This window comes from Lemur catta, chromosome 10 (genome assembly GCF_020740605.2).
Source record: "Lemur catta isolate mLemCat1 chromosome 10, mLemCat1.pri, whole genome shotgun sequence".
NCBI lineage: Eukaryota > Metazoa > Chordata > Mammalia > Primates > Lemuridae > Lemur > Lemur catta.
The window spans coordinates 54,196,494-54,224,428 of record NC_059137.1 but is presented as its reverse complement, the minus strand read 5'-3'; the positions used below and the strand labels follow the sequence as shown (position 1 = coordinate 54,224,428).

The 27,935-nt window shown below is 36.1% G+C and overlaps 1 protein-coding gene across 1 annotated transcript in view; it reads left to right on the top strand.

Annotated features, from left to right (window-relative positions):
• Window positions 1–22,442, top strand: part of LURAP1L (leucine rich adaptor protein 1 like) — a 37,914-nt gene extending 15,472 nt beyond the window's left edge. The window contains exon 2 of the mRNA XM_045562431.1: window positions 21,698–22,442. Within this exon, the coding sequence (XP_045418387.1) occupies window positions 21,698–22,072 (375 nt within the window). The 3' untranslated portion in view covers window positions 22,073–22,442. The remainder of the gene's footprint in view (window positions 1–21,697) is intronic.
• Window positions 22,443–27,935: the final 5,493 nt, after the last annotated feature.

Below are 27,935 nucleotides of genomic sequence, written 5' to 3'. Positions count from 1 at the left end.
TTCCTAAACCTCATTTGTATTGCCTGAAAAATATTCTATTTTTGTACATTTACCTAATTTTGGATATTTAACTTTTTTAACATTTTTATTTGGATGTACTTTTCCACATTTCAGGTTATTTCCTTAATAATTCCTAGGCTTGGGAAATAAATATCATTCTTTTTACAGCATGATTTTCCAATTCTTGATTTATTTTTGTTTTGTCAGACTGAATATTCTAGTATTATTTTTTTGAAAAGAGTGCGTGAATGCTGTGTTTTCTGAGCTCTTAATGAGGAATAAGAAAGCAAGTTAAGCATGTAGGCTTCAGAGGCAAGACAGAGCTGGATCTGAATCCTGGCCCTCTCACTTTCTAATTGTGTGACTTTTGCAAGTTACTGATCTTCACTGAATTGCATTTTGAAGACAATAATTTTTACTATTTAAAGTTTTTATTAAGATTAGTTAAAAAATGTATTTAAAGTTCTGTCATTGTGCCTGGCACTAGTGCTTTATCAAAGGCTAGCAATTATTGTTTATACTGTTATTATCATCAGAATTTTTTGTTGTCATAATGAAAGTCAACATGGGTTAAAACTTTTTGTGCAGGATTACAAAACAAAAACGACAAGGAAAACATCAAAACAGCATACACATTTTCAACAACCAAAACATCCACTACCTCTGAAATGTGTTGGTACCAGGAGACTCTTCTTATTTCTGCTATCAGTCAGAGGGCTTTACTTAAAGGAACTATACTTAATTTCCAGAATTCAACATACCACCAGCTGCTCCTTCCTTACCCTACTTCCTGAGCAGTGAACTCTGATGATTGCAAAGCCAGCCTAGAAAGATGCTACTGCTATTACTGAAGAGTAGCAAAGGGAATCACGCTGTGATTACTTTATAAAAGCACCAGATACAAAATGTTAGGAGGAGCCAATGCCAAGTTTTAGGTGGTTACAAAAATTATTTTTCTCAATCAGGGGATAGACACTGGAGAAGAAAAACAGCCTGTTTTATAACTTTGAAAAATGGCTAGGTACAATATGCCTATATGGATTATATTTTTCAAGTTTTATCGACCAGGATTTTAATTAGTAGAGAATCATCTCGAATTCTAGTGATAGCTTGAGTGAAAGTTTGGGCTTTTATTGTTGTGATTTTGTCTATTTTTTTCTCTATTATAACTGAGGACAAGGTTTTGGGTTTTGTTTTAACTTTAGAAAATTCTCTAAGGATTTTATTTAAGAATTATATATTTGCTATAATAAAGAGATATCCAGCCAACCCAAAAGAGCCTCGTTTAAAAAATTCATACCCAAGGGAAAGCATATAATTTAGCATCATATTTTTGCAAATTATATGGCAAACAGTTATGCCCAATAAAATCCAGCTATTATATAGTTTTACATGTGTGAGCATAAATATTCTTTTTGTTTTCTTTATCTTCTTAGTTTATGAATTATATTTGTAGAGCCAACTCCAAATGCATAACGGAATATTTCTTAAAAATGATTAGTAATTTAGATGCTAGTTCATTGGGCAAACATCCCACCCTAGGTTATATCTGCAGTTTTTATGGGTGTTGAGTCAAAGTTTTAACGTAAGCATCATTCTTATTTCTAATTTATAATAAAAGCCATGTGTAATTATAATATAAAATTGTAAGTGCTTCATAGGTGAAATTTTCAGTGTAATGCTAGGATAGGGCGTCATCCGAGCAAGAATAGTAAAACTTGGTATTATGAAGCCCAGTGTCTGGACATGTCCTGATGAGTCTATCATGTGCCATCTGCTCCAATAATTCTTGCCACCAGCAGCCATATTTTGCCAGTGGGTATTTGTAGGATCCTACCTATAGTTTGACACTTTCCTTTCTGGATTTTTTTGCCTGCCTATGGACAACACTATAATATAAAACATACTAGCAAACTCTGAGTTCTATCTTTTAATAGGACATTTAAAAACTATCGGAAAATTAGGATCCAATTAGGGCTGCATTGCCTAGCTTGTTTCCTTCTACATCCTTTTCACCTTTTGTGATAAGAATCGAGAACAGTGAACCATGCTATTCCCAGTAGCTCTTCTTAAATGTGGTGACCCATCTGTTGCCATATGCTAGGCATCTGTTTTTATCACCCTCATTTGTGGTCCTGCAAAGCTAGAAGTGATAACATTGAATTTATGCTAATTTGTATTTCAAGAGAACAGCTATTTGCAAACTAATGTGGCAGCAGTAATGTTCAGATGTAAGGAATATAAGAGGATAAGAATAGAAATTAGAAATTTATTTCTGAATCAGTGTATGACTTTTAGGTAATTATAACACCTTCATGGTTGTATTTCTTTATCAGCAAAATGTGAGGAGGGATCCTTGCTTGTAACATATTTGTTGAATATACATCAAAGTGAATATGATATCAAATATAATAGCTTAAATCATTCATGAATGCTTCTGAAAGTCTTTGTCTATTTAACTTAAGTTATAGAATTGTTTCTTGTTTGAAAAATATGATTGATTATATTTTATCCAATCCTAAACAGTGATCAGGAAGCATTGAAGGAATATTAAGGGCTAATACCACACTGATCAGACCATAATAAAAATATTTCCTAATTTTTTTAGTATTGTGGAGATATCGGTGAATTGGAGTCAGAAGAAAAAGCTGTTAGTCCCCTTTCTAGTACTAAGTGGTGATACAGTTTTGGGCAAGTCATCAGTCTTTTGTCTGCCTAAGATTCATAGAATGTGGTGGTCTGATTCTGTCATTTACTATGGTTTCCTTTAGTGCTAAGAATCTGCAATTTACTGTCTTTTGGGTATATTTTCATTGTTGCGTGGAAATAATCATTTATCAACCTGCTTTTTCAATGTATACATGTAGTTCTTCAGAGCAATAGATATAATATCGATGACATCAGATATTTAGATTGAAATAGCACTGTCTTTTAAAACGAAAAGTAAAATTACTTAAGTAATGTGTATCGGGCAGGTTTTCTATGCTGAAACTAACATATTATAAATGCCATTTTTGAGCTAGAGAACAACCAGATTTTTACTCCAAGCAAATTCAGTCAGCTTAATTGACCTGCTTAATTGCATTAAATTTCAACATCCTCAAATATGATAAGCATTTCAAAAAATTGTGCCATTTATATTTTATTGCATGTATTTAAAGGGTACAGCATGATATTTTGATATGCATGGTGAAATGGTTATTACAGTCAAACAAATTAACATATCCATTATCTCATACAGTTACCATTTTAAATTTATTTGTGATAAGAGCACCTAAAATCTACTCTTTTAGCAAAAATAATTCTAATATATAATGCAATATTATTAACTACAGGCCTCATGTTTTTTTTTATTTCAGCATATTATGGGGGCACAAAAGTTTAGGTTATGTATATTGCCTTTGCCCCCGCCCCCAGGCCTCATATTGTACATTAGATCTCTAGACCTATCCTACATAACTGCAACTTTGTGCCCTTTGACCTACATTATGCTATTTTAAAAGCAAAGGGAATAACTAAATTTTATTGAGCACTGTTGGGCCAGGTTGTATGCCAAATGCTTATACTATCTTATGCAGTTCTCCCAACCATATTGTCAAGTATATAATATACACCACTTCATAAATTAGAAAATTGGTATAGAGTGTTAAGTAACATGTTTAACTGACAAGACATCCCAGAGCTAATCAGTGGAATAATGGCATTTTAAACCCAGTCGTTTGAGATCCAAACTATGTTTTTTTCAAAGGGTACCAAACTGCCTGGAATACCATTTTACTACACTGTCTACATTTGGGACTTCATAAGGGTTTAGCAAAAGAAAAACAAAAAATACCCAAACACACTGAATTAAAAAGAATATAAAATCTGTTACTCTTTAGTTGAATTTAGATTTAGAGGAACTCTTTAGGTAAATTCTTTCTATAAAGTGGTATAATCAATGTCTGCCCCAGAATCTGTCAAGATCACCTGAATATTTGGTATTTTAGTAATTTCTGAAGTGGCAAAGAAATAATGTCTGTATACTAGTCTCTCTTGACAAGCTCAAACAGAAACCAAGACCTATTATTTTAATTTTGACTTTCCATAAGTTAATTGTGATACCTAAGGTGGAAAAGCAACTGAAAATATTTAGGGCTTTTACATACTGATAAAGATCAAAATTCTTATCTTTGGTACAAAAATATTGTCTCAGTGAGTTGCATAAGCAGAGAATATGGTCTCTTAATTATAATAATTATACTGCAATTTCACATGGCAACATTCATCTAAGAACATCTAACCACTCCACAAGCTCTTAATTAATCGAGTCTAGCTGCATCTCTCTGAGGTAGCTTACCATCAGGATATTATTTTAAATGTGGCTAAGTACATTAAAGATGGCTAAAGCTGTTAAGAAACTTGTTCATGATGAAGTTGTGAATTAGGAGTTACTGAAAATATATTTTAGGAGTCTGCACCTCTGTTGCTTATAATGGAGCACCAGGCCACACATACGTCTGTGTGTGTGTGTGTGTGTGTGTGTATTTTTTTTTTCCCTAAAGGGAAACATGATTCTCAAATAACCTATTACTTGAATAAGTTTTTATAAGATCAATTTCATTAAACTGCTATAAGGCTTCAATTTAAAAGAAGTTCCATGCTTTAGGAACATTTTTTAAATGGATTAATTTAAAACATGAAGTGTGTTTAGGAATTACAATTGGGAACGATGAGTTTGATCGCATTTAAAAGTCATGTGAGAAATTCCTTTTGAGTACGTTTGTTTTTAAAAGGCATAAACACAGACTTCAGAAAAACTTAAGAATGTCCCAAAAAGGGAGAAAAAGTCAAAACCCAAAAGGAGGGCTGCTGCGTGCAGTGGTGGCTCACGCCTGTAATCCTAGCACTCTGGGAGGCCAAGGCAAGGCGGGAGGATTGCTTGAGGATAGGAGTTTGAGACCAGCCTGAGGAAGAGCAAGACCGTGTCTCTACAAAAAAGTCAGGAGGATCACTTCAGCCCAGCACTTTGAGGTTGCAGTTAGCTGCAATGACACCACTGCACTCTAGGTGGGAAGACAGAACTGAGACTCTGTCTCAAAAAAAAAGGAAGGGAGGAAGAACATATTTATCATGAGAATTTTAGGAACAGTCAGACTGGGTTTATAGGGAGGAAATGGAAGATCAGAATAAGAATTTGGAGTCAAGCCCTCTGGGCCTTTGTGTGTCATATACTTGAAAAGCACTTCATTGCCTCTGATTGAGAAATGGAAAACAAGGATGATTCACATATACAAATTAACTCTTTTTGAACTCCCAGACCAATTCCTCCTAAGAGTGAAGCTGTCTGGATTCAGCAGAATGAAATAGTAGTTTATTGACAGCTCGGCAAAATGAGCACTGGAAGAGTTAGCATCCATTTCAGAAAGAGATTTACATGATAAAATTGGCCTGGTGTCAGTCTAAGCTATAGTCCTTCCCTAACTTCTCTACACAGCCATACTACTTTTACTTTAACATCCTTTGTTGTACTTGTTCATACATTTTTGCCCACACTAAAGAATGGGTCCTCAGATTTTTGGAGGGCAGCTCAAAGTCAGTAACCCACAGCACAGCCGTGAGGTAAAGCTCTGAATAAGTGCTTCTGTTAAAGATAATACGGGGAACTTTTCTATGAAATGAACTGTCACAGCATTTCTCAGGGTCATCCTTGTTCAACTACCCCAGACCCTCCAACTTGCCTTCCTGCTTTCACTTCCCACCACATTCTCAATCCCCAGCCCTTCTGCTTGGTTTGCCATTTTATGAGCACAAAATGACATTTTCTATCTCTGGGCCTTTGCTAATCTCCCTCACTCCAGACTCAAATTATAATATCCTCCTTGGCATGGACTACCCATACCCATCTCATTGACATATTTCTTTTTTTCCCAACAAAAATGAATCTTTACTTACTTTCTGCTGAATTACCACATATTATATGTGCCTGTTCTAACTCTCTCATCCAGGTGTGCATTCAGCATGAGTTTCTTGTTCTTCCATATACCATGTTAGGAACTAGGAAGGGTAAGATAGAACCACTGCACTGGAGGAATTCACGCTTAGCACCTCTTTGTCACTTGTCTTTGTATTTGATTGTCACCAATGTGTTTGTTTTTCTTATATCTTGAAAAACTTCCTATCTTGAAAAATCCTTGTTCTTCTATAAATCCTTTTTACCTATGCAGCCATCTTCCCAAATCAAACTCTGAGATCATTCCAACAGTGTCCTTTTGGGCACATGCACTTCTAACATGCTATATCAGAGAACGAAGGCATTTTAGAGGTGGGAGGAATTTTAAAGTTATTTCCAATATCCTCATCTCACATACAGGAAAATGGAGGTGTGGGAAGATTAGATGACTTATTATGTCACAGGTTAAGTTACTGATGGAACAAAACCTAAAACCAAAGTTTTAGGTTTCCTCGTTATTCCCACCAGCAGTGTATGAGTGTTCCAATCTCTCTGCATCCACACCAACATTTGTTGTTTTAGGACTTTTTGATAAAAGGCATTCTCACTGGAGTTAAGTGATATCTCATTGTGGTTTTGGTTTGCATTTCCCTGATGATTAGACATGTTGAGCATTTTTTCACATGTTTATTGGCCATTAGTCTGTCTTCTTTTGAAAAGTTTCTGTTCATGTCCTTTGCCCACTTTCTAATGGGGTTGTTTGATTTTTTTCTTGCTGATTTTCCTGAGTTCTATGTAGACTCTAATTATCAGTCCTTTATCAGATATATAACATGCAAAAATTTTCTCCCATTCTATAGGTTGTCTGTTCACTTTAATGATAATTTCCTTGGCTGTGCAGAAGCTTTTTAATTTAATCAAGTCCCATTTATTCATTTTTGTTGTTGCTGTGATTGTTTTGGGGGACTTCTTCATAAATTCTTTGCCTAGGCCAATGTCTATTAGAGTTTTTGCAACATTTTCTCCTAGAATTATTATGGTTTCATGCCTTAGATTTAAGTCTGTTATCCATTGTGAGTTGATTTTTGTGAGAGGTGAGAGGTGTAGATCCTATTTCAGTCTTCTACGTGTGGCTATCTAATTTTTCCAGCACCATTTATTGAATAGGGATTCTTTTACACAGTGTATGTTTTTGTCTGCTTTGTCAAAAATCAGATGGCCATGTGAGGATGGTTTTATATATGGGTTCTCAGTCCTGTTCCATTCGTCTATGTCTCGGTTCTTGTGCCAGTATCATGCTGTTTTGGTTACTATAACAGCCTTGTAGTATAGCCTGAAGTCTTGTAAATTGATGCTTCCCAATTTGTTCTTTTTGTTTAAGGTTGCTTTGGCTATCTGGGGTCTTCTCTGGTTCCATGCGAAGTGTAGAATTATTTTTTTTTCTAGATCTGCAAAAAATGACGTTGGTCTTTTAAAAGGGATTACATTCAATCTGTAGATCACTTTGGGTAGTATAGACATTTTAACAATGTTGATGCTGCTGATCCATGAGCATGGTATGATTTTCCATCTGTTTATGTCCTCTGCTATTTCCTTCCTCAGTGTTTTGTAGTTCTCCCTGTAGAGGTCTTTCACCTCCTTAGGTAATCACAACCAAGTGGGCTTCATCTCAGAGATGGAGGGATGGTTCAACATATGCAAATCTATAAATGTGATTCACCACATAAATAGAAGTAAAAACAAAGACCATATGATCCTCTCAAGAGATGCAGAAAAAGCATTCAACAAAATTCAGCACCCTTTTATGATAAGAACGCTCAACAAAATAGGCATAAATGGGTCTTACCTCAAAATCATAAAAGATCATAAAAGATATATATATATATACATATATATATATATAAACAAACCCACAGCCAACATCATACTGGATGGGGAAAAATTGAAAGCATTCTCCCTTAGAACTGGAACCAGAAAAGTTTGTCCTTTATCACCACTTCTATTCAACATAGTGCTGCAAGTCTTAGCCAGAGCAATCAGACAAGAGAAGGAAATCAAGGGCATCCAAATGGGGACAGAGAGGTTAAACTATCACTCTTTGCTGACAATATGAGTTTATATCTAGGAAACCCAGAGATTCTGCCAAGAGACTACTGGAATTAATAAATTCAGCAAAGTCTCAGTTTACAAAATCAATATACACAAATCAGTAGCATTCATATACACCAACAACGGTAAGCTGAGAACCAAATCAAAGACTCAATACCTTTCACAATAGCAACAAAGAAAATAAAATACCTAGGAGTATATGTTTTTGTAGATACTTTTATTGGAATACAGCATGCCCTTTCTTATTGTGATCACCCCTATAAGCCATAATTTTTAATCAAACTTACTTATCTTTTGGAGAAAAACTGGAAAATATACAAGCAGTATTATATGCAAGCATTTTAGCAGACCAGCAAATCTTATACAACTATAAGATCTCTACATTCCAAAATATCCCTTTCACACCTTTGTAGATGATAAAATTAATATGGTCATTAAAATGACTGCAAAAAGCAAAGCCTGGCCGGGCGCGGTGGCTCACGCCTGTAATCCTAGCTCTGGGAGGCCGAGGCGGGTGGATCGCTCGAGGTCAGGAGTTCGAGACCAGCCTGAGCAAGAGTGAGACCCCGTCTCTACTAAAAATAGAAAGAAATTATCTGGCCAACTAAAAATATATATACAAAAAAAATTAGCCGGGCATGGTGGCTCATGCCTGTAGTCCCAGCTACTCGGGAGGCTGAGGCAGTAGGATCGCTTAAGCCCAGGAGTCTGAGGTTGCTGTGAGCTAGGCTGATGCCACGGCACTCACTCTAGCCCGGGCAACAAAGTGAGACTCTGTCTCAAAAAAAAAAAAAAAAAAAAAAAAAAAAAAAAAGCAAAGCCACTTTATTACCTCTTAAAATAAAAGACAAAGATATTTATAACCATTGGTGACCAGTGTTTCAGTATTCTATTTTCCCTAGAAATTATACAAATATTCATAGACTTTTATTTATTAACTTGTTTTAATATTAGTCCAGGACCTAAAATGAAAAATTATCTTACAAATTATATTTAAACTGACACAGTATAGAACATAAGTACAGTTGAAGTATTCCTATTCTTATCATCATTTAGAGTTGGAGTCATGTTCTGTTGCCCAAGCTGGAGTGCAGTGTTGTGATCATAGCTCATGAATTAAAAAGGCCCAGATTAATAATTCAGTAAAGTTGAGTACCTAATTGTATATTTTATCAATCTTAAATGTTATATGGAAGAAACATTAGCTTATCTCATCAGTAACCAATAAAAGAAATTTTTAGAAGTTAAGATTAACTGGTCTCTTCATTAGAAAATAAATCTAAATTATAAAAAATTAAGTTTAATTATATGTTTATTTTTCATACTGACAAAAGCAAGGAAAAAACATTTAGCTATTTATAAGCTAAAGTTACCAAACCAATACACACCTAAAGATTCATTTTAATTCCTATGTAATAATGCTCCTGAGCTAGCATTTTTGGTGAGAATTTTTTTCCTTCAAAAGCCAGAATATTCAGTGTATTAGAGTTCAATTTCTTTAGTTTCTCAGAATTTGGGGAATATTAAATTTTTATAAGTGTTTTATGACATATGAAATTAGAAAAAGTCTACTTTTACTTAAAGGACATAATTTAATTTATTGGTACACTGTAGGAGTAATAAAATATTTCCTATTTTTGTCAATGAGAGGTAAAAGATTTTTCTTAATTAAATACACATCCACCTGCAGGACTGGAAATTCAGTTCTACAACCTCAGGCACAGGGCACTAAAAAGCATAGAATGTACAATCTCAAAGGGTAATTCTCCTATTCAGTGGAAATGGATTATTTTTTTCACTGATTTAAGCAGGCAAGTAGACACACAAACAATACAGACCAACTAACTATATTTTCTGTCACCACTCAACAAATAATAAATTCCCATCTTCCTAATAGAGGTCACCAAGTGATCAATCACATCATGAAACCAGATTGCTAATTATTTCTACTCAAATGGGGAATAATTTATAATTCTGTAACCTTTACTGGACTAGTTGTTCAGTACCAATTAGCCCCTGGAATTGGCTGTTTTACACACGTTTTACACATGGGGTTCTCTTAACCACATAATTGAGACAATGACACATTATCCAGTTATGAAAATGGATATGACAAGCAGTTAAACAGAACATGGAACTTCCTGGTCCAGATCTGAAACAACAACAAAACAAACAAACCAGAAACACACACACAGAATCAGAAGAGCAAAGTTCTATTGCTGTTTGTGATTCATTCCAGGATCTTCTTAGGCAACTCTGTTTAACTGGAACTAGCAAGTGAGCACACTGTGCATCTTTAGGGCAAACTACATATCTGCCAAAGTATACTTTTTTAACAGTTGAAAATGTGACTCTCATATAAACATAAAGGAAGTGTGTCAAAGATTGATTTAGCTCATTTAATGAAAGAATCACCAAGATGGTACAACTGGTTTGAAAGAAAATTAGAGAAATAAGTTATATGTTTCCTCAAGAAAAGTCATATGAAATGAGTTTTCTAATTTAGAGACAAAACATTCAGATGTCCAGTAGGACAATAAAACTGTAACCTGTAAGATGATGATGATGATGATGATGATTATTTTGCTGGGAAGAAGTCATTTTCATTTTTCAACACATAAATCTACAAGTCAATTTATAACTTCATAAGTCTGGCCCAATTCAGTAGTAAATAGCAGGTCAGAGAAAAGTATATTCCCACAGAAAATTAAATAATGCATTCTTGGACCTCTTAGGCTATGCTCCAGTATATCACTGAAGAGATATTCAACCTTTGCTTTATTTAAAAACATTGGATAAATTTTTCAAACAATTGTATGTTATTTTTTTAGAAGTCTATAGATATTCTCAAGGAAATTTGGAAATTTTTGATTAAAGTAGATTGTAATAATTTACTTTGTTTTTCTGGTAGGTCTAGAGGAAAAAAAATAAGATATTGATATTTTCATTTCTAGATTATAAAATTCTTCAATTAGGGTGACAGTGAATGTCATCTCTATGTTCCACTAGGGTCTAGCAGAATGTCATATATACACAGTCTGTCAATAAATGTTAATAGCCCTTTTTTGCCCCTCTGTAAGTCCTTTTGAATGATACTCAAACATATCATGCTACTCTTCTGAACAACTACAGTCTTCTAAAAATGAGACAGTAAGGGACAATTGGCAATGGTAAGCTTATGTATTACCAGTAAGTTTTGGAAGAGATTGGCTGTTTCTCATAGCATGAGAATATAAAAGCACGTTCTGGGCAGTGGAGTTTGAGAGGAAGACAAGAAACTAAATCTCAGTCTGATTCTGCCTCTGCCACTCAAAATCTACAAGAACTGGGATAGGACGCCTTACTTCTCTGAGTCTCATTTTCTCTGAGTCTCACCTGCCTAATGAAATTAATCTGTTCTTGTCTTTATATTTAAAATGAGTTTCTTGTAGACAACCTGTAGCTGAGTCTTGTTTGTTTATCCATCAGTCTGTCACTTAATTGATGTATTTGGACTATTCACATTTAAAGTGATTATTGATATAGTTAGATTGATATCTATCATATTTTAACTCTTTTTTATTTGTTTCCTTGGTTCATTCATTGATTCTCACTTTTTCCTTTTGTCCTTTCTTTTCTTTTCTTTCTTTTTTTTTTTTGTCTTCCATTTATCTGCTTATGATTGGGCATTTTATATGATTTCATTTTCTCTTCTCTTGGCATATTAATTGTACTTCTTTTTAAAACAACTTTTTGGTGGTTACCTTGGAGTTTTTAGAATACATTTACAACTAATCTAAGTCCACTTTTAAGCAATATTATGCCACATCATGGTGCTACAAGTACTATATGGTAGAGTATTCCTAATTCTTTCCTCTTGTCATTTATGAAGTGGCTTCATTCATTTCACTCATACATAAGCTATAATCAGTGAATACATTGTTATTATTTCGAACAAACTGTTACTTATTAAAGCAATTAAAAATAAGGAAAATGAAATATTTTGCTTTACCTCCATATATTCCTTCCCTAATGTTCTTCCATTCTTTATGTAGATCTGAGTTTCTGGTGTATATCATTTCCTTCTTTCTGAAAAACTTCTTTAACATTTCTTGTAAGGCAAGTCTACTGGCAACAAATTGCTCTAATTTTTACTTGAGAAAAGCTTTGGTCTTTATTTCTCCTTCACTTTTTTAAGTTGTGGCAAAATATATATATAATGTAAAATGTACTATTTTAACCACTCTTAAGTGTATAGTTCAGTGACATTAAGTACATTCGCATTGTTGTGCAACTATCACCACCATCCATTTCCAGAAATTTTTCTTATCTTCCCTAACTTCTCCTTAACTTTTGAAGGATAATTTTGTTGTACACAGAATTCTAAGTTGGTAGCCTTTTTCTTTCAAGACTTTAAGTATTTCACTCCATACTCTTCTTACTTATATGGTTTCTAAAAAGAAGGCTGGTGTAATTTTTAATCCTTATTCTTCTGTAGGTAAGGTGTTTTTTTCCTCTGGCTTCTTTAAAGATTTTCTCCTTGCCTTTGATTTTCTACAATTTTAATATAATAGGCCTACATGTGGGTTTTTTTTGGTATTTGACCAGCTAGGTATTCTCTGAGCTTTGTGGATCTGTGACCGTCATTAATTTGGGAACATTATCAGTCATTATTGCTTCAAATGTTGCTTCTGTTCCTTTCTCTCTACTTGTATTCTCATTACACATGTTATACTTTTTGTAATTGTCCCACAATTCTTAGATAGTCTATACTGTCATTTTCATTTTTTTCTTTTTCCATTTCCATTTTGGAAGTTTCTGTTGATATATCTTCAACCTCACTGATTCCTTCTTTGGCTGCATCCCATCTACTTACGGACCCATCTAAAGAATTCTTCATTTATTTTTACAGTGTTTGATTTCTTGCATTTCCTTTTGGTTCTTTCCTTGAGTTCTCACCTTTCTGTTTATGTTATTCACCTCCTCTTGCCTGTGTCCACTCTTTCCATTAGGACCCTTAGCATATTAATCATAGTTATTTTAAATTCCCAGTCTGATAGTCCCTAAAATTTGTGCCATATTTGAGTCTGGTCCTGATGCTTCCTTTGTCTCTTTAGACTTTGGTTTTGCCTTTTAGAATGCCTTGGAATTCTTGGATATGATGTAAAAGGAACTAAGATAGATAAGCCTTTAGTGTAAAGTTTTATGTTTATGTGAGTAGGAGTCAGATTCTGTTTACAGTTTGCTGTGGCTATAGGTGTCAGAGATTAAAATTTTCTCTAGTCTCTTTGTTTTTGTCTACTCTATTGTCATTGGGTTTTCTTAGACACACTCTTTAAATAGGGTCAGAGGCTTGCAGTTCTTTTAGCTGTAATTCCCTGTTATTACGCAGTAGCCTTATTGATCTGGCAGTAAGATGTGGGTTAAGGGGAAGTGGTCTATAGTCCATGACTATGTCTCAGTCTTTTACTGAGTCTGAGTTAGGTACTTTTTTTGCTCAAGTTGGTTAGGCTTTGGTAAAATCCCTGTCTGTTAGGCTCTGGTACAACAGGGCAGGCCTGGTTAAGGAGACCAGGGAGGTCTGGGTGCATTTCAGAGCTTCCCTCCCCCTGCTGTGAGTACAGGGGATATTGAGAACCTGGTAGGCTCTCAGAGATAAAATTCATGAAAATACAGTGGTGCCCCTGAGACTGGGCCCCTTTGGATTTTTTAACTCACAAGCTAATCTGCACTGAACCTCCAGCAGTTCACCCATTACAGTTAAAGTGTTCCTACAGAAAGCTGGGGCCTTCTGCTTCTGGGCTTCTGTTGCCGGTAAGCTTTGATTCTCTGTATCCACCTGTCTGTCTCCTAGAACTACAATTTTCTGAGTGATCTCAATTTTCTGATGAATCTAAGAATAGTTGTTGATTTCCAGTTTGTTCAGCTTTTTTCTTGTTGTGAAGATGGGAGTAATGACTTCCAAGCTCTTTATATGTCAGAATGGAAACATACTGAGAATAATAATCAGCTTTGTCACAGATTTGTTGTGACAGTGGCATTACATTTATTAGGTAAGCTAATATTGAAGGCATCTAGATAAGTACAGGGCACATAGGAAGCATTTGATAAATGGCAAATACTTTTATTAGTATTCGTAAATCCATTTTTAAAATCTGAAACTGAATAAATTACTAGACAAGAAAGTTAATGTATTATGAGTGAATGTGGGAATATATCAGGTGTTTCTTATTGGCTGCTCTTCCTATCACTGCTCCCAGCTATTGAGACTACCCCATATAGAGGGTCCCTTCAAAAATTTTCCCAAATATTTAGTCAGTGTTTAGGCACCATATGAAAAACAAAACAAAAACTGATCTTCAGCATCATAAAGTAAAGCATTTCAAATATTATCAAATTATCAACATTAGGTAAAAATGAATAATTACCATAAAATGCCAGTGCCCCAGTTTTATTTCCTATGCAAAAGTATCTTTCTACAGAAGGACCCTTCTAACAAAAATAATTTAACATATGAAAAAAAATCTGACTCATAGGAGGCAACTCAATAAATATAACTCCTATCCCTACCCTAATTTCCTCCCCTTTTCCCACTACTGAGGCCAAGTTAAAGTACATTTTCAAATTAAATGAGAAATATTGAAATGCAAAATTGCAATTTAATAACGTCAGTATTGAAAATTCAGTAATGTCTATATAGTTAATCTTAGTATGTTCTAAACTTTTCAAATTATATCTGAATGTTATTATCTATGTTAACTTTTTCGTATCAATATATACCCTACTTTTATGACCCTCAAATTATAGTGGATATGACTTATAAGTGAAATCTATTGAAAGCATTGTCTGTGTCATTAATTAACAAACATATCACCCGTCATTTCTCCTTCAGAGTAAGAAACCACCTTCCCTTACAGGGGAGAGAAATTGTCCTGTGGGACATTCTGATGGCCCCTTCAATGATGACCTTGATTTCCCTTGAACATTTCTTGTTTCCATTAAGAACTATTTAAGTACTTGTTACTTGTTTTTCAAACTACAAAGCAATGTATCAATAGAGTATCATTCCATAGATACAATGATTGAGCATCCCTCACCCCCAATTTTTTTATTTCAGCATATTACGCAGGTACAAATGTATAGGTTACATATATTGACTTTGCCCCACCCGAGTCAGAGCTTCAAGCATGTCCATCCCCCAGATGGTGTGCACCACACCCATTAGGTGTGAATATACTCATCCCCTCTTCCCTCCCCACCTCCCCAACACCTGATGAATGTTACTACTATATGTGCACATAAGTGTTGATCAATTAATACTTGCTTTTCCATTCTTGTGATACTTCACTTAGTAGAATGGGCTCCAGCTCTATCCAGGCTAATATAAGAGGTGCTCCATGGTATACATATACCATATATTATTAATCAACTCATGTATTGATGGGCACTTGGGTTGTTTCCACATCTTTGCAATTGTGAATTGTGCTGCTATAAACATTCTAGTACACATGTCTATTTTATAGAATGGCTACTACAGATCACAGAGGAGCACATTACCATGGCCTGGTCTTCCATTGTGAAAATACTGTTTTAAGTTCTAAATTCAAAAAACATATATGCAGAACATTTATTATAAATTAGAGGAAACACTTCTCAGGTGTGTGTTCTATGTGTATGTATAACCTTCTCTGTTACGAATGTGGGGAGTCCATATTTTTGTTAAATCATTCTAAGTGAATCTTGACTTGGGTTATTTACAGTCTGTTGCATTAGCCAAAATTATACTTTGCATATGCATATTGAAAGCACGCAGGGAAACAATTTCACTGTATTAGAATATGGAAAAGCAATTGATATCACAGGCATCTAAGTTTCAGTTTGTCCTAGACCCTGATGGACTCATACCGAACAGCTGCTTGTCTTACTTTGGTAATCAGAAAACTCAGCAGCAGAAACTATACAGGTTTCATAAGCAAGCCTGGTGGCAGGAATTTATGTTTAAGATTCAGGGGAGTCACATGTACCTCCTGTTTCAAATAAACCAGATGCAGCTTTCAACTTTATCAAAACAACATCAATCAGTCAGCTGTGCTGATGACAGTGTTTTTATGAATGTAATTTAGTCTTTGGGGAAATTATTCTTCTGTAAGTTTCTGGGAAAAGAGTGAACTTTTAGTTATTGTTCAATTCCACATATAAACAACACAAATGGAGGAAGACAAAGATGACAGATATAAAAATGGAATCCTCTGCTGCCCAGTTAGCAACAAATTTTGTTGTAAATTTTGAACTGACTGAGAAAGCAAAGTAAAGCTTTGGTGGAAGGGACAGCACTGACTTGTATATGGCTACAGGCTTTTCTCCAGAAGCATTTCAAACCAGAAGCAGGGGGTGGAGATGCTGGACAATGTCTTCTCAGACTGCAAGGAGACAATCCTTATGGATTCTCTGAGAAAAGAGTTGTAATAGAAGAGAGTTTTATAAATACAGATATTAATAAGGGAATTTAAAGGATGGGTAGGCAGAAAATCTGTGATCATCAAATTGAGGACATGATGAATTTGGAGAGGGAGCAAATATGGACATGAGGAGCTTATACAAGGGGAACATGTAAAAAACTGGAATAAATTGCTGGGAAAAACAAAATTCTAAGCAGCTTCACAACAGTTTTTCAGTTGGTATAGATGCTTTAAAATTATATATATATATGTGTGTGTATATAGATAATGTGTATATGTGTGTGTATATATATATATAATATATATATTTGGAAATTAATATGGCCAGAAAAGAGGCCTTGCCAGAATTAATCGTTCTTCCCTCAACTACAAATCTGAGAAAAATGCTGATTGGTTTCTCCTAATTAGAAACTAGGTTAGACCATCACATTCAAAGGCAAGTCTAATCTTTTTTTTCCCCCTCAGGTCTGTGATTATGGACTTGCAAAGAAGTCTTTCTTCCTTCTAGTTGATATTACAGCTTGCAGAAAACTTGGGATTTCTATCATGAATAGTGTGGATTTTACAGCAGGAATGCATAACTACAACATGGCCTGCTTTTTTCTGTTTAGTCGGTATTCATAAACAAAAGGATAAAAATAGTAGAGACAATTTTATGAGAGATATGAGTACATGGTGCCATCCAAGCCTCTAGTATGATGAGAAAGAGTGAAAAATATCCCTATTTGGAAGATACATTCAGCAGCTCACATGCACATTTCAGTTAATATGTAGATGTATGAAAGATGATGTGCATATTTGTCTTGGAGCAGAACACATATATAATTTTTAAACGCAATGGCAAGAGCAAAAATTATTATTATTTCTGAAAAAGTAATTAAAAGTCACATGAAACTCAATCTTCTGACCTTAGCCACGAGTCTTTCCCAGTAACATCTTTTGCTGGAGCTATTGAGCAGCAAAATTGATTGTTCCATCTCCTCTGTAGTCTGCATGATTTTCTTATAGCAGAAACAATTTGGTAATCAAATGGCCACAGGAATGACAAAGAATCAGAGAAAATGTCATAACAGAGGGAAATCCTGACATTATCTGATTTGTAGAATCTTCTTATCAAACAAATCACATCTAAAATGAAACCTCAATATAAAAAGCAGAAAGAGGTGTTACGTGGGTTCCTCAGTTGAATTTAATCTTCACAGTTGGGCACAATTAATCTTTATTCGTAGGACTGCTTTACCACCTCCACTGAGTCCTGTGGTTCACTGGGGCTCGGAATAAAACCAATAAAAAGGACCAGAGTTGGGGTGAGAAAGTGAAGAAGAAAAGAGGAAAGAATATCCCCATCTCTTTGGATCAATCAGTCCCAACCTCATTTTTTTTTCGTTTTGTTTTTTGGTACGTGTCCTGTTTGTCTGTTTCCTTTGTTCAATTTATTTCAGCGAGTGTTTACAGAACACCTGTGCTGTGCTAGTACCAGTTATCACCTCTGAACAAACAGAATGATGTTTGGAGTGTGACTCACACCTTGAAGTCCACTTCCTTTTCGAGATACTATCTCATACTCTGTAGAATTAAGCTAGGAATAACCTTACACCAGTACTGCAATGTTTAAATTCTGTGAATGAACAGAAAATGAGATTATGTGCTGGGAATGCTTCAATACTGAAATATTCTTTCCTGAAGCTCCCTTTGTTTTTTCCCTCAAGTCACATCACTGACCCACTGCAAAACCCCAGATCCCTGACAGATGGTCCAATCTGAAGGAAAGTTGGTACATCAGGCACTGGACAGGTACCAATTGAGTACTATTTGCCAGGCACTCTTCTAAGTCTTGGCACAGCGTAGTGGACAGGACAAACAAAGTCCCCTGCACTCTGTGGCACTTCCATGTTTATGAGGGAGGGAGACAGAAAATAATACATAAACAAATACTAAGCAGGATAATTTCAACTAGTCATAAATATTATGGAGGAAACAATAGCCATGGGAATGTAATATAAAACGGCATGAGGACTGGATACCTTGATTGTCGAACTATCCAAAAAGGTGACATTTAAACTCAGACCCTGAGGAAGAGTCCCAACTCTCAATATCCTTCTAGTAAAGTTGCAGGACCTTGTAAGACCCCAACTGAAGGAACCACGTGGTTTCGTGCTGCCAGGGCAAGGCTGCTCTGTCCGTAACTGATGGCCAGACTTCATAAAGACTGAAATGAGTAACAGTGAGGAAAGGCGGGGCACCTATTGGAGACAGAAGCCACATTGTGATTTAGTTCCTTGGAAGATTGCTCATACTGTCAAGGGTCATCAGGAGCACAACTGCACCTTAGTGTTTGGAGAAAGCGGCTGTACCAGCTGGGCCGGCCAGGGCTCCCTGCAGCCAGGAGCTCCTGGTAATGGACCTGCTGCCGTGTGAACCGGCCCGCCCAGCGCTCCCACAGTGGGAAGCTGTTTACTCTCCCACAGGAGGACACAGGGTTAGACGCAGTTAAATCTATAATCATTATCAGCCAGATCAACACGTTCTATCTGACTTGCTTTCGTCATTTTTTTCCCCAAATGGTGGTTCAATGGCCTGTGACTGTTTGGCCTTCAGAAGATTTTCTTATTTAAATAAATCATTTCATGGTCAAAGGAAGCTTTTGTTACTTCATCATCAACTCCCCCTGTTAGTCTTAGTGTTCAATAAAATTGAAAAAAAATTTTATCTGATGCAGCCACTGTGTAAGTCAGACAAAAACTGCTGACAAAAGATTTATTCTGTTTTAACCCCTGAGTGACACGATTGCTGGGAACAGGTATTATTTACTGCCTTAGGAGCTGAACTTTCACAGTTCTTAAAATGATGACTATTTCTAAAAATCATTCAGTGCCTAGGAAGGACTTTAAGATTATTGAAGAAATGTTAGACATGGCTTCTTTCTTTAAGGAGTTTACAGCTTAGTTGAAGAAAAGGCTAAAGGACAGCTCTCAGTATACAATAGTACAAAGTTGAGCCATGTTGTGAGGGACAATCTAGAAGGACTGTAGAGGTCAAGCAGGCCAGCAGAGAAGGCTGGAGCCAGCAAGTAGTGCTTGACGAAAGAAGTAGGACTTGAAGATGGGGGAGGATTTGGAGAGGAAGCGAGTGAAGTATTTCAAGAGAGGGGAATGATGGGAGACGCCCAGAGCTGGGCTTGGGCTGGAACATTTCACGGGACAGGGTGGAGACGTGAGTACCTGCAGCTGTGGTTCACTCATGGGGCGCCATTAGGAAATGGTCAGATTGATACTGCACCATGCCTTTTAAGGGGCACTGCAAGTTTCATCAGCTACAGATGCCTGGTGAAGAATTTTGTAAGAGTTTGACTCATATTGATTTTCTGGGCTGCTCCGTGGACCTAGGTGAATAGCTGGTGATTTTATAAATATTTGTTGTATTATTTGTAACTTGACCGGTGTCTTGATGGCTCATGGGGTGTATGGGTGAATTTGAACATAAAGACAGCCAGAAAGCCCCCTTTCCCAACACAAAGTCATTAAAAGGTTATTGACACATGACTGCAAATAGAGAAGTACCTCAAGACTTGCTAAGTCCACCTCCTGTTCATGAACACCTCAGAGAGACACAATTTTCACCATTACCCTCTATGCAATTTATTTTTGGTCTTTTATGAGAGAAGATGAGGAAGTTACTCAAATCACTTTAATAGTCCAGCAAAATTAAGGGTTTTAAAATTGTATTTTATGCTTTTTCTGTTTATACATATATATATAAATATATATATATATATTTTAAGTCCATAATCTTGCATCTATTGGAGTCACTGGTGGAAATTTCATCCCTTCTAATGTTTGTTCATCATGTTCATTCAATCCAAAATTCCCCTTTGGTTATGGATTAACTCTTCACCAGGAAATATTTTTGCAATATGAATGCATACAAGGGGCTCCTTTCTCCTTTATGGCTTGAGCCATTCAAGAATAAGTGTCTTTGAAATTTTTAGAAACTGACATAAATCTGAATTAGCCAGTATCTTAAATAAAGAAAGAGCATGGCCCAGCCTTTGTGGTTAAATACTCCAACTGGAGGAAGAGAAATCCATTTTCAAAACATAAAGAATGTGATTAGGACCTCTAGTGGCCAAACATGTCCCTACCTCCCAGTCAAGGCACTGGAATCTTTATAGGATCCGCATTTCTTCAATTCCAACAAGAACAAGGGCAAGCTTGGGAGTTCTTATAGCACCTGCCCCCAAACCACGACACCCTTGATGTTAGCAAATGTTCTCTTTAAACTGTGGGACCCACAAAGAGACTCTGCTTTGTGACTGTGGAGACGGATGTCTCTGAAGTAACTTAGAACTTTCAGAAGGACCAGAAACCTAGAAGGCACTTCGGAGAGTTCTAGGATCTTCCCAGAGTCTCATATCCCAGTTTGAGTCGGGTGCCCCTGAAATATCTAAATCAAACAATCAGATCTACATAAATGTTTGTATACTTCATCTTGTAAATTGGCTCAGCCTAGTGTATCCGTACCCTTTTCGATTCAGTAAATATTAGAGCAATTTGGTTCTTCTTAAAAGCAAAAGCATTTTCAGTACTATGTCAATATAGTCATAAAGAGTAGAGTGCAGGCCTTTCCTGTACTCTTAACTTTTTTCTGTAAATTTATCTTTCTTCATTTGTAAAATGAGGGTAAATATAATAATACTTGGAGTACAATGTTATTAGATTTTGCTCATGAACATTGAGCTTTTATAACGATGCCTGGCACATTATCACTCAATAAATAGAGGCTTCTATGATGCTGATGATGACTCCTCAATTTCTACGCTTTCCTCTTCTCCCCACCTCTCAGGATCCACACACATATTCCCATGTAAATATGGATAAACTAATTATATAGCCAAAGAGAGAATAAATTTCCTAGCAGAGGACCTGCTGTTCAATATGCTACATTCGGACAGCTTGGTTAGTTAGGGTCAAGGATGAAATGGGAATTTTGTTGTCCCTTTTGGAGCCTGATGCATCTGGCAGGAAGTGGGTTCTTTAGTTGTGATTCCAAATCAAATCATCAGTCAGCAGTTTTCAAAAAGATCCTGAGATCAAGCATGCTTATGTTTTATTCTGTGAATTTAAAATTCTGGGCTGCAGCAGACAGAATCCATGTGAATTTGGAGTCTTTCAAGAATAAAGAATAACACACATCTTTCTTCTCTCCCTTTTCTCTATAGGTTAACCTCAGAGCCACCGACGTCAGGCTCATGCGCCAGTTGCTCGTTATCAACGAGAGCATCGAGTCCATCAAGTGGATGATCGAAGAGAAAGCCACCATCACCAGCAGAGGCAGCAGCCTCAGTGGCAGCCTGTGCAGCTTATTGGAGAGTCAGAGCACCTCCTTACGTGGCAGCTACAACAGCCTTCACGACGGCAGTGACGGGCTGGATGGCATCTCTGTGGGAAGCTATCTGGACACTTTGGCAGACGATGTCCCAGGCCACCAGACCCCTTCAGACTTGGACCAATTCAGTGACAGCTCCATAATAGAGGACTCACAAGCACTGCACAAGCGTCCCAAATTGGATTCTGAGTACTACTGCTTTGGCTAATTACCCAGTTTTTTGCATGGGACTGGTGTGCAATTAACTTGTATTTATCCTTCTTCTCCGCTGCTATATTTTTGGTGTGATTTTTTTTTTAATAAGACAGCCTTTTTAAAAGAAGCTTATTTTGAAATTGCTTAATGGTATTTCTGTTGCTCCTAATACTTCTTATCTGAACTGATTTATTTTCTGTTACATCTTTATTTTTATTTATTGCAATGATTTTTCTCCCTCCTTTTAGAGTGGCACAAACAGAGTAGGGGGAAAAGAATAAGCAATAATTATGTCTTTGCTTTTGTTTTTAGAGCAAGGGGTCAGGGATTACAAGAAAATCTTTGCTAAATTTTACAATAAACCAAAGTCTGATAACAGTTAATTTTGTTGCTTGTGTTCTTAAATGGCTTAAGGTTTTATCTTCCAGAAGATATTGAGATATATTAATATGACTGTTTGCATATTAGGTTGGACAAAGTGCTTGGGACGAAATTAAGCATTATTTCTAGGCCACAACATCTTAGTGTATAATCAACAGTACTATCACTTGGAAGACCCCAACTATATGCAATCTGTTCAACTCACCCTTGTTGATACTGTACATTAGCATCTTGTTATCAGTGATTCTAGCTCAAACTGTAGAATTATATATGTGATAATATATATTATTCTCCCAATTTAAAATAATACTTGAAATTAGATATAAAGGTGATTAGAGGCAAAGATGTCCTAAATTTAATTATATTTTGAGATTCTGTTGACATTTACTTATATGCCCTTTGCAATTCTGATAGGATATATAAACACACAGATGCATACACACAGATGGATGAATAGATAGATAGATATCTTTATCATGAGGAAGCAGAATCATTATTCATTTAAGAACTCTAATATATTCTTTTATCTTGGGATGGATAAATAATCTCTTAGTTTTCTGAGCTGACACTTGGAAATATTATAAATCATGTGGCAAGTGAACATTAGCTTTGATGTGATATTAGTAATCCTCTGCATTTCTATTATCTTGATAATGCCTAGAGAGGGAATATAATTAAGATTTCAAGCTGTTCTTTGTAATGTTATATGTTTCTGCACTAAACACTTTACAATATGAATCAAAAAGTCTTCCTATTTATAACTGAGACATGTCTATACTCAAGAAATGTTTTCTCCCAAATTTCCTTTGTTATTATATACTTATTACATACTTGTAAATTTATTATATGTTTCCAAGACATATATTATTATTCACTTTCTAATTAAAATCTGTCAGGACCTATACTTTGCACTGATCTTTTCCCATAAATTGCTTAATATAAGCCTCATCATAAAAATCTCAGTAGGTGGGGATTCTCACCATTCCATGTTTAAGGAAACTGGGTCAAATCTCCTAGTAAGTGTCAAAGCTAGGATTTAAACTTGGGTCTGTTTTATTCCTAATAATAACACTCAATAACCTTTTTGGTACTTATTGACATTAAATAATAAAATGTGGATGAGAAAGCAAATTTAATCTTATAATAAAAAAGCTGTAAATGACCATTTTTCCTCTAATCAGTGGGATCTATGTTTTCCAATACTGTACCCACTGAGCCCTTTCTTGAAGTTACATGTCCAGAGTCAGTTTTATGCTTATAGGTGAATGAGGGAGTTGGCCACACACCGACTATTCCTAATATATTCCTCCCTTTCTATATACTTTTACTTTCAACTTAGTAAAGGCTGGTTGGTTGATTATTTTGTTTGGTTTTAATCTGGAATCAAACCAAACAATTTTTAGCACATATTGCTTACCATATTAAAATTCAAGGTTACATATTTTGACCTAGCCAGAGAAAATATCCTTAAAATAAAGACCAATGAATTTCAAACAGAAGGTAATGAAATATGTAACCATATGTCTATAGCATTGCAAGGAGAATATCCTCAACAGGGGGGAAGCAGGCAGGCAGCAAGAGTAGGAGACATCAAGGGCAATTCTAACTCCTTTAAAGCCCAACACTTGCCTTGAACAAGCCATGCACATCAAAGACGGTTTCTGTCCTCAGATCATAGTTTCAGACTGAATTCAATCTGGCAAATTTCTTTTATACCCTCCTTGTCCAACCAGCTTCCCCTGCTGTATGCCTATCCCATGCCCTCTATAAATGTCCCCTCTGTTGAAAGGAAATGAAAAAAGCACAAGAGTATAATGTAGGAGAAGTGTGTAGAATCATTTTCATTTATACACTATATTTTAAGGAAACCATAATGAACATTGGCAGAACACTTGAGAATATTTTTTGGCTCTATGAGTTTCAATATTTTATATGCTATACATTTTTTTTTACAAAAGATGGGAAATGTAGATCCTATGATTTAGGTGTATGAAATCACATATATGCCAACAATGTTTTAATTGTTGATTTTACTAAGAGGAGGGGAATAGGCGGTTAAACAACATTAATTACGAACATATTCATTGGTTTCAAGTAAGTGAATGTGTACAAGTGCCTTTTTTTCAACTAAAAATCCCCATAACTAATCTCTGACCTGGAGCATTTGATATTGGATCTCTGTCAGCACTAGAGGAAACGGGGTAAAAGTTAAAGAAAAGTTTCTTTTAAACTATTCTGCCTGCACTGAGTTATGTTTTCCTAGAGAAAATGGAATTTTCCTGAATTACATTAATCTCTCTATTTTTATGGACTTAGTCTTTTAAGGGAAGGGAAATAATTGGATGTAAGGAATTTAGACAAGTTAAAGCTAGTACATTTTTGGCGTTTTGCAAGTAAAGGAGCTAATGACCAACCTAGAAGTCTTAACTAAACTTCAAGGAAACCCCAAAGTTTATATTACCAGTCAGGTTCAAATTGCATAGTATAAAGTTTAAGTATCCATCAACGTTTGGAAATGCAATGGAAATTCTTTAGTATTGAGTGGATCATAAAGGCACTTGCCAGAAGATCACTTGAGCCCAGGAGTTTGAGTCTAGCCCAAGCAACATAGTGCGACCCCATCTCAAAATAATAAAATAAAATATTTATTTTGAGATCCTCATTGTACAGCTATCTCAGCCACAGTTCACCCATTGGATCACTCTTTTTTTAAAGAATATCTTCACTTGGCTTCTAGGACATCGTTTTCCCCTCACTCCCCACTGCCTGCTTGCTTGCAGATTCCGTTGCTGGTTTATCCTCATTTTTCTCACTTCCAAATGCAAGTGTCCTTGGGCTCAATTCTCTTCTAAAATGGCTCCCCTAAGGAATTCATCCAGTTTCGGTTTTAAATGCCATCTATGTGCTGAGATTTCTAAATGTATGTCTCTAGCCCCAATCTCTCCCCTGAACACCAGTCTCCTATGTCTACCTGCCCCCATGGCCTCTCTACTTGATGTCTGGTAAACATCTCCATCTGAACATCTTCAAAACTGAAATTTTGATTATTTTGCCATCATCCACAGTCTGTAAATGGTGCCTCTACTCATCAAATTCTCAGCCCAAATCCTTGAAATCATCTTTAATTACTCTTTTTTCCCTCGCACAATCAAATCATGTGAGCTCCACCTTAGAAATATGTCCAGAATGCTACAAATTCTCACCATCACCACTGCTACCACTCTAATCCAAGTCACCATTATTTTTCCCTGGGACTATTGCAATAGCCCTGTTTTGTTTCCTTGCTTCCACCCCTACCTTCCCCATAGTCAGTGCTTAATAGAGCAGAGTAAACTCTTAAGATACAAGTTAGAATTTTCCACCCTCTATTCCAACCCTGAAAGAGCTTTCCATATTTCTCAGAGTCCAGTCCAAATGTTTAACATGGACTAAAAAATCCTGTGCAATCTGTCATCCTTCTGCCTATCTCATTCTTGTACCATCCCTCTCTCTGCCCCATGAAGCCTGATTTGCATCCTTGTTATGTCTTAAACATTTCAAAATCCAAGCATGTTCCTATCACAGAATCTTTGCATTTCTCATCTCCTCTTTTTGAAATATTCTTCTTCTATATATCCATAAGCCTTGATTCCTCAGCTGTCTGTGGTCTCCAGTCAAGTGGCACCTTGTGTGGAAGGACTTCTCACATAGCACCCTGGCACTTTTTGTTTCTTATTTTTTTTTCATAACCCTTAGCAGCACAGCACCTAACACACATCTTTGTGTGCACTCTCTGCTTACTCACATTAGAATGTAAGGTCTATGAGAGCAAGAACTTTGTTTAGTTCACTGCCATATCCTCCGGAACCTAGGAGAGTACATGTCACATAGCAGATACCAAATAAATATTTTTGATTAAAACAACTAGTAAAGATTTTCTGAATGCCTTTGAGATGCCAGGCAATGACTGTGCTAGGTTCTGGTGGTGCAAAGATAAGGAAGATATGAGTGCTGCCCTCAAAGAGTTCATCTGTCTAGTATGTTTCTCCAACAGAAAGAATAATGCCCTCCACCACTACTCCCAAAAATGTCCATGTCTAAAACACTGGAACCTATGAACACGTTACCTTACACGGAAAAGGGGACTTTGAAAATGTGATTAAGGGGCCAGGCGCAGTGGCTCATGCCTGTAATCCCAGCACTCTGGGAGGCTAAGGCAGGAGGATCGCTCAAGGTCAGGAGTTCAAGACCAGCCTGAGCAAGAGCGAGACCCAGTCTCTACTAAAAATAAAAAGAAATTAGCCAGACAACTAAAAATATATAGAAAAAATTAGCCAGGCACAGTGGCACATGCCTGTAGTCCGAGCTACTTGGGAGGCTGAGGCAGGAGGATTGCTCAAGCCCAGGAGTTTGAGGTTGTTGTGAGCTAGGCTGACACCATAGCACTCTAGCCCAGACAACAGAGGGAGACTCTGTCTCAAAAAAAATAAAATAAAATAAAATAAAACGTGATTAAGGTAAAGATCTTGAGATGAGAAGATGTGTGATTAAGCTAAGAATCTTGAGATGGGAAGATGACCCTTGATTATCTGGGTGAGCCTTATTAGAGCGAGGTAGGGGTGTCAGAGAAAGAGATTGAGAGAGAGAGAGAGAGAGGTGAAGATGTGGGAAATGTTATATTCTTGGCTGTGAGGGTAGAAGAAGAGGTCATGAGCCAAGGAATGTAAGCAGGGTACAGTTTCTATGTCTCAGCATAGACTGATATATCATTCTCACATTATTTCTATGTAATCACTGTTATCATTGTTTAAGTGTTTAGTAGAGCATTACCATTAAATGTTAACACTTAAATATTCTCATCTATCATTATGGATTACTTTTGTGTAGCACACTTAACCCAAGGCCTGGTTGAGCCAAAACAGAGACAGTACCAGGATTGTATCTCATCTACCTGCATTTGCGTGCTAGTTACATTCCAAACTTTGCCCAAAGTTGGCATTCCTTCAAGTTGTTAACATCGTGCACAGGGCCTGTTTGTCCAATGTGGGAGGAAGAATTGTCAGAGGCTGCATGATTTCATTTTTTCCTAATGAGGGATCTTGTACCAACAGGGAAATGTATGCATTCTTGACGTACTTAGATTATTCTCAGAGTAATTTACTACGATTATTTTTACACCAGCTAAATCCACCTATACTTCAAATATATTATAGTTCTATCAACTCTGCATTTTTTCACTCTCATGCAAAGAAGTATTTGCAAGCTGTCAAGATCTTTACTCCTTTATCGTTGATGCATTCCAACTTCTTGGCACTTGGCCTTCTGCTCAAAGCATTTTCTTTGTGATTTTTATTAAAGATTTTATGCAAAATTATTAATGATGCCTAATGATATCATAATATAGCTAATAGATATGGGGATTTTTTTACAAAGCAAAACAAGTTTTCACCTTTACAGCCCATGCTTTAGAAGAATAGGTCTTTAGAATGATAAGAAGATGTTAAATTCAGATGCTG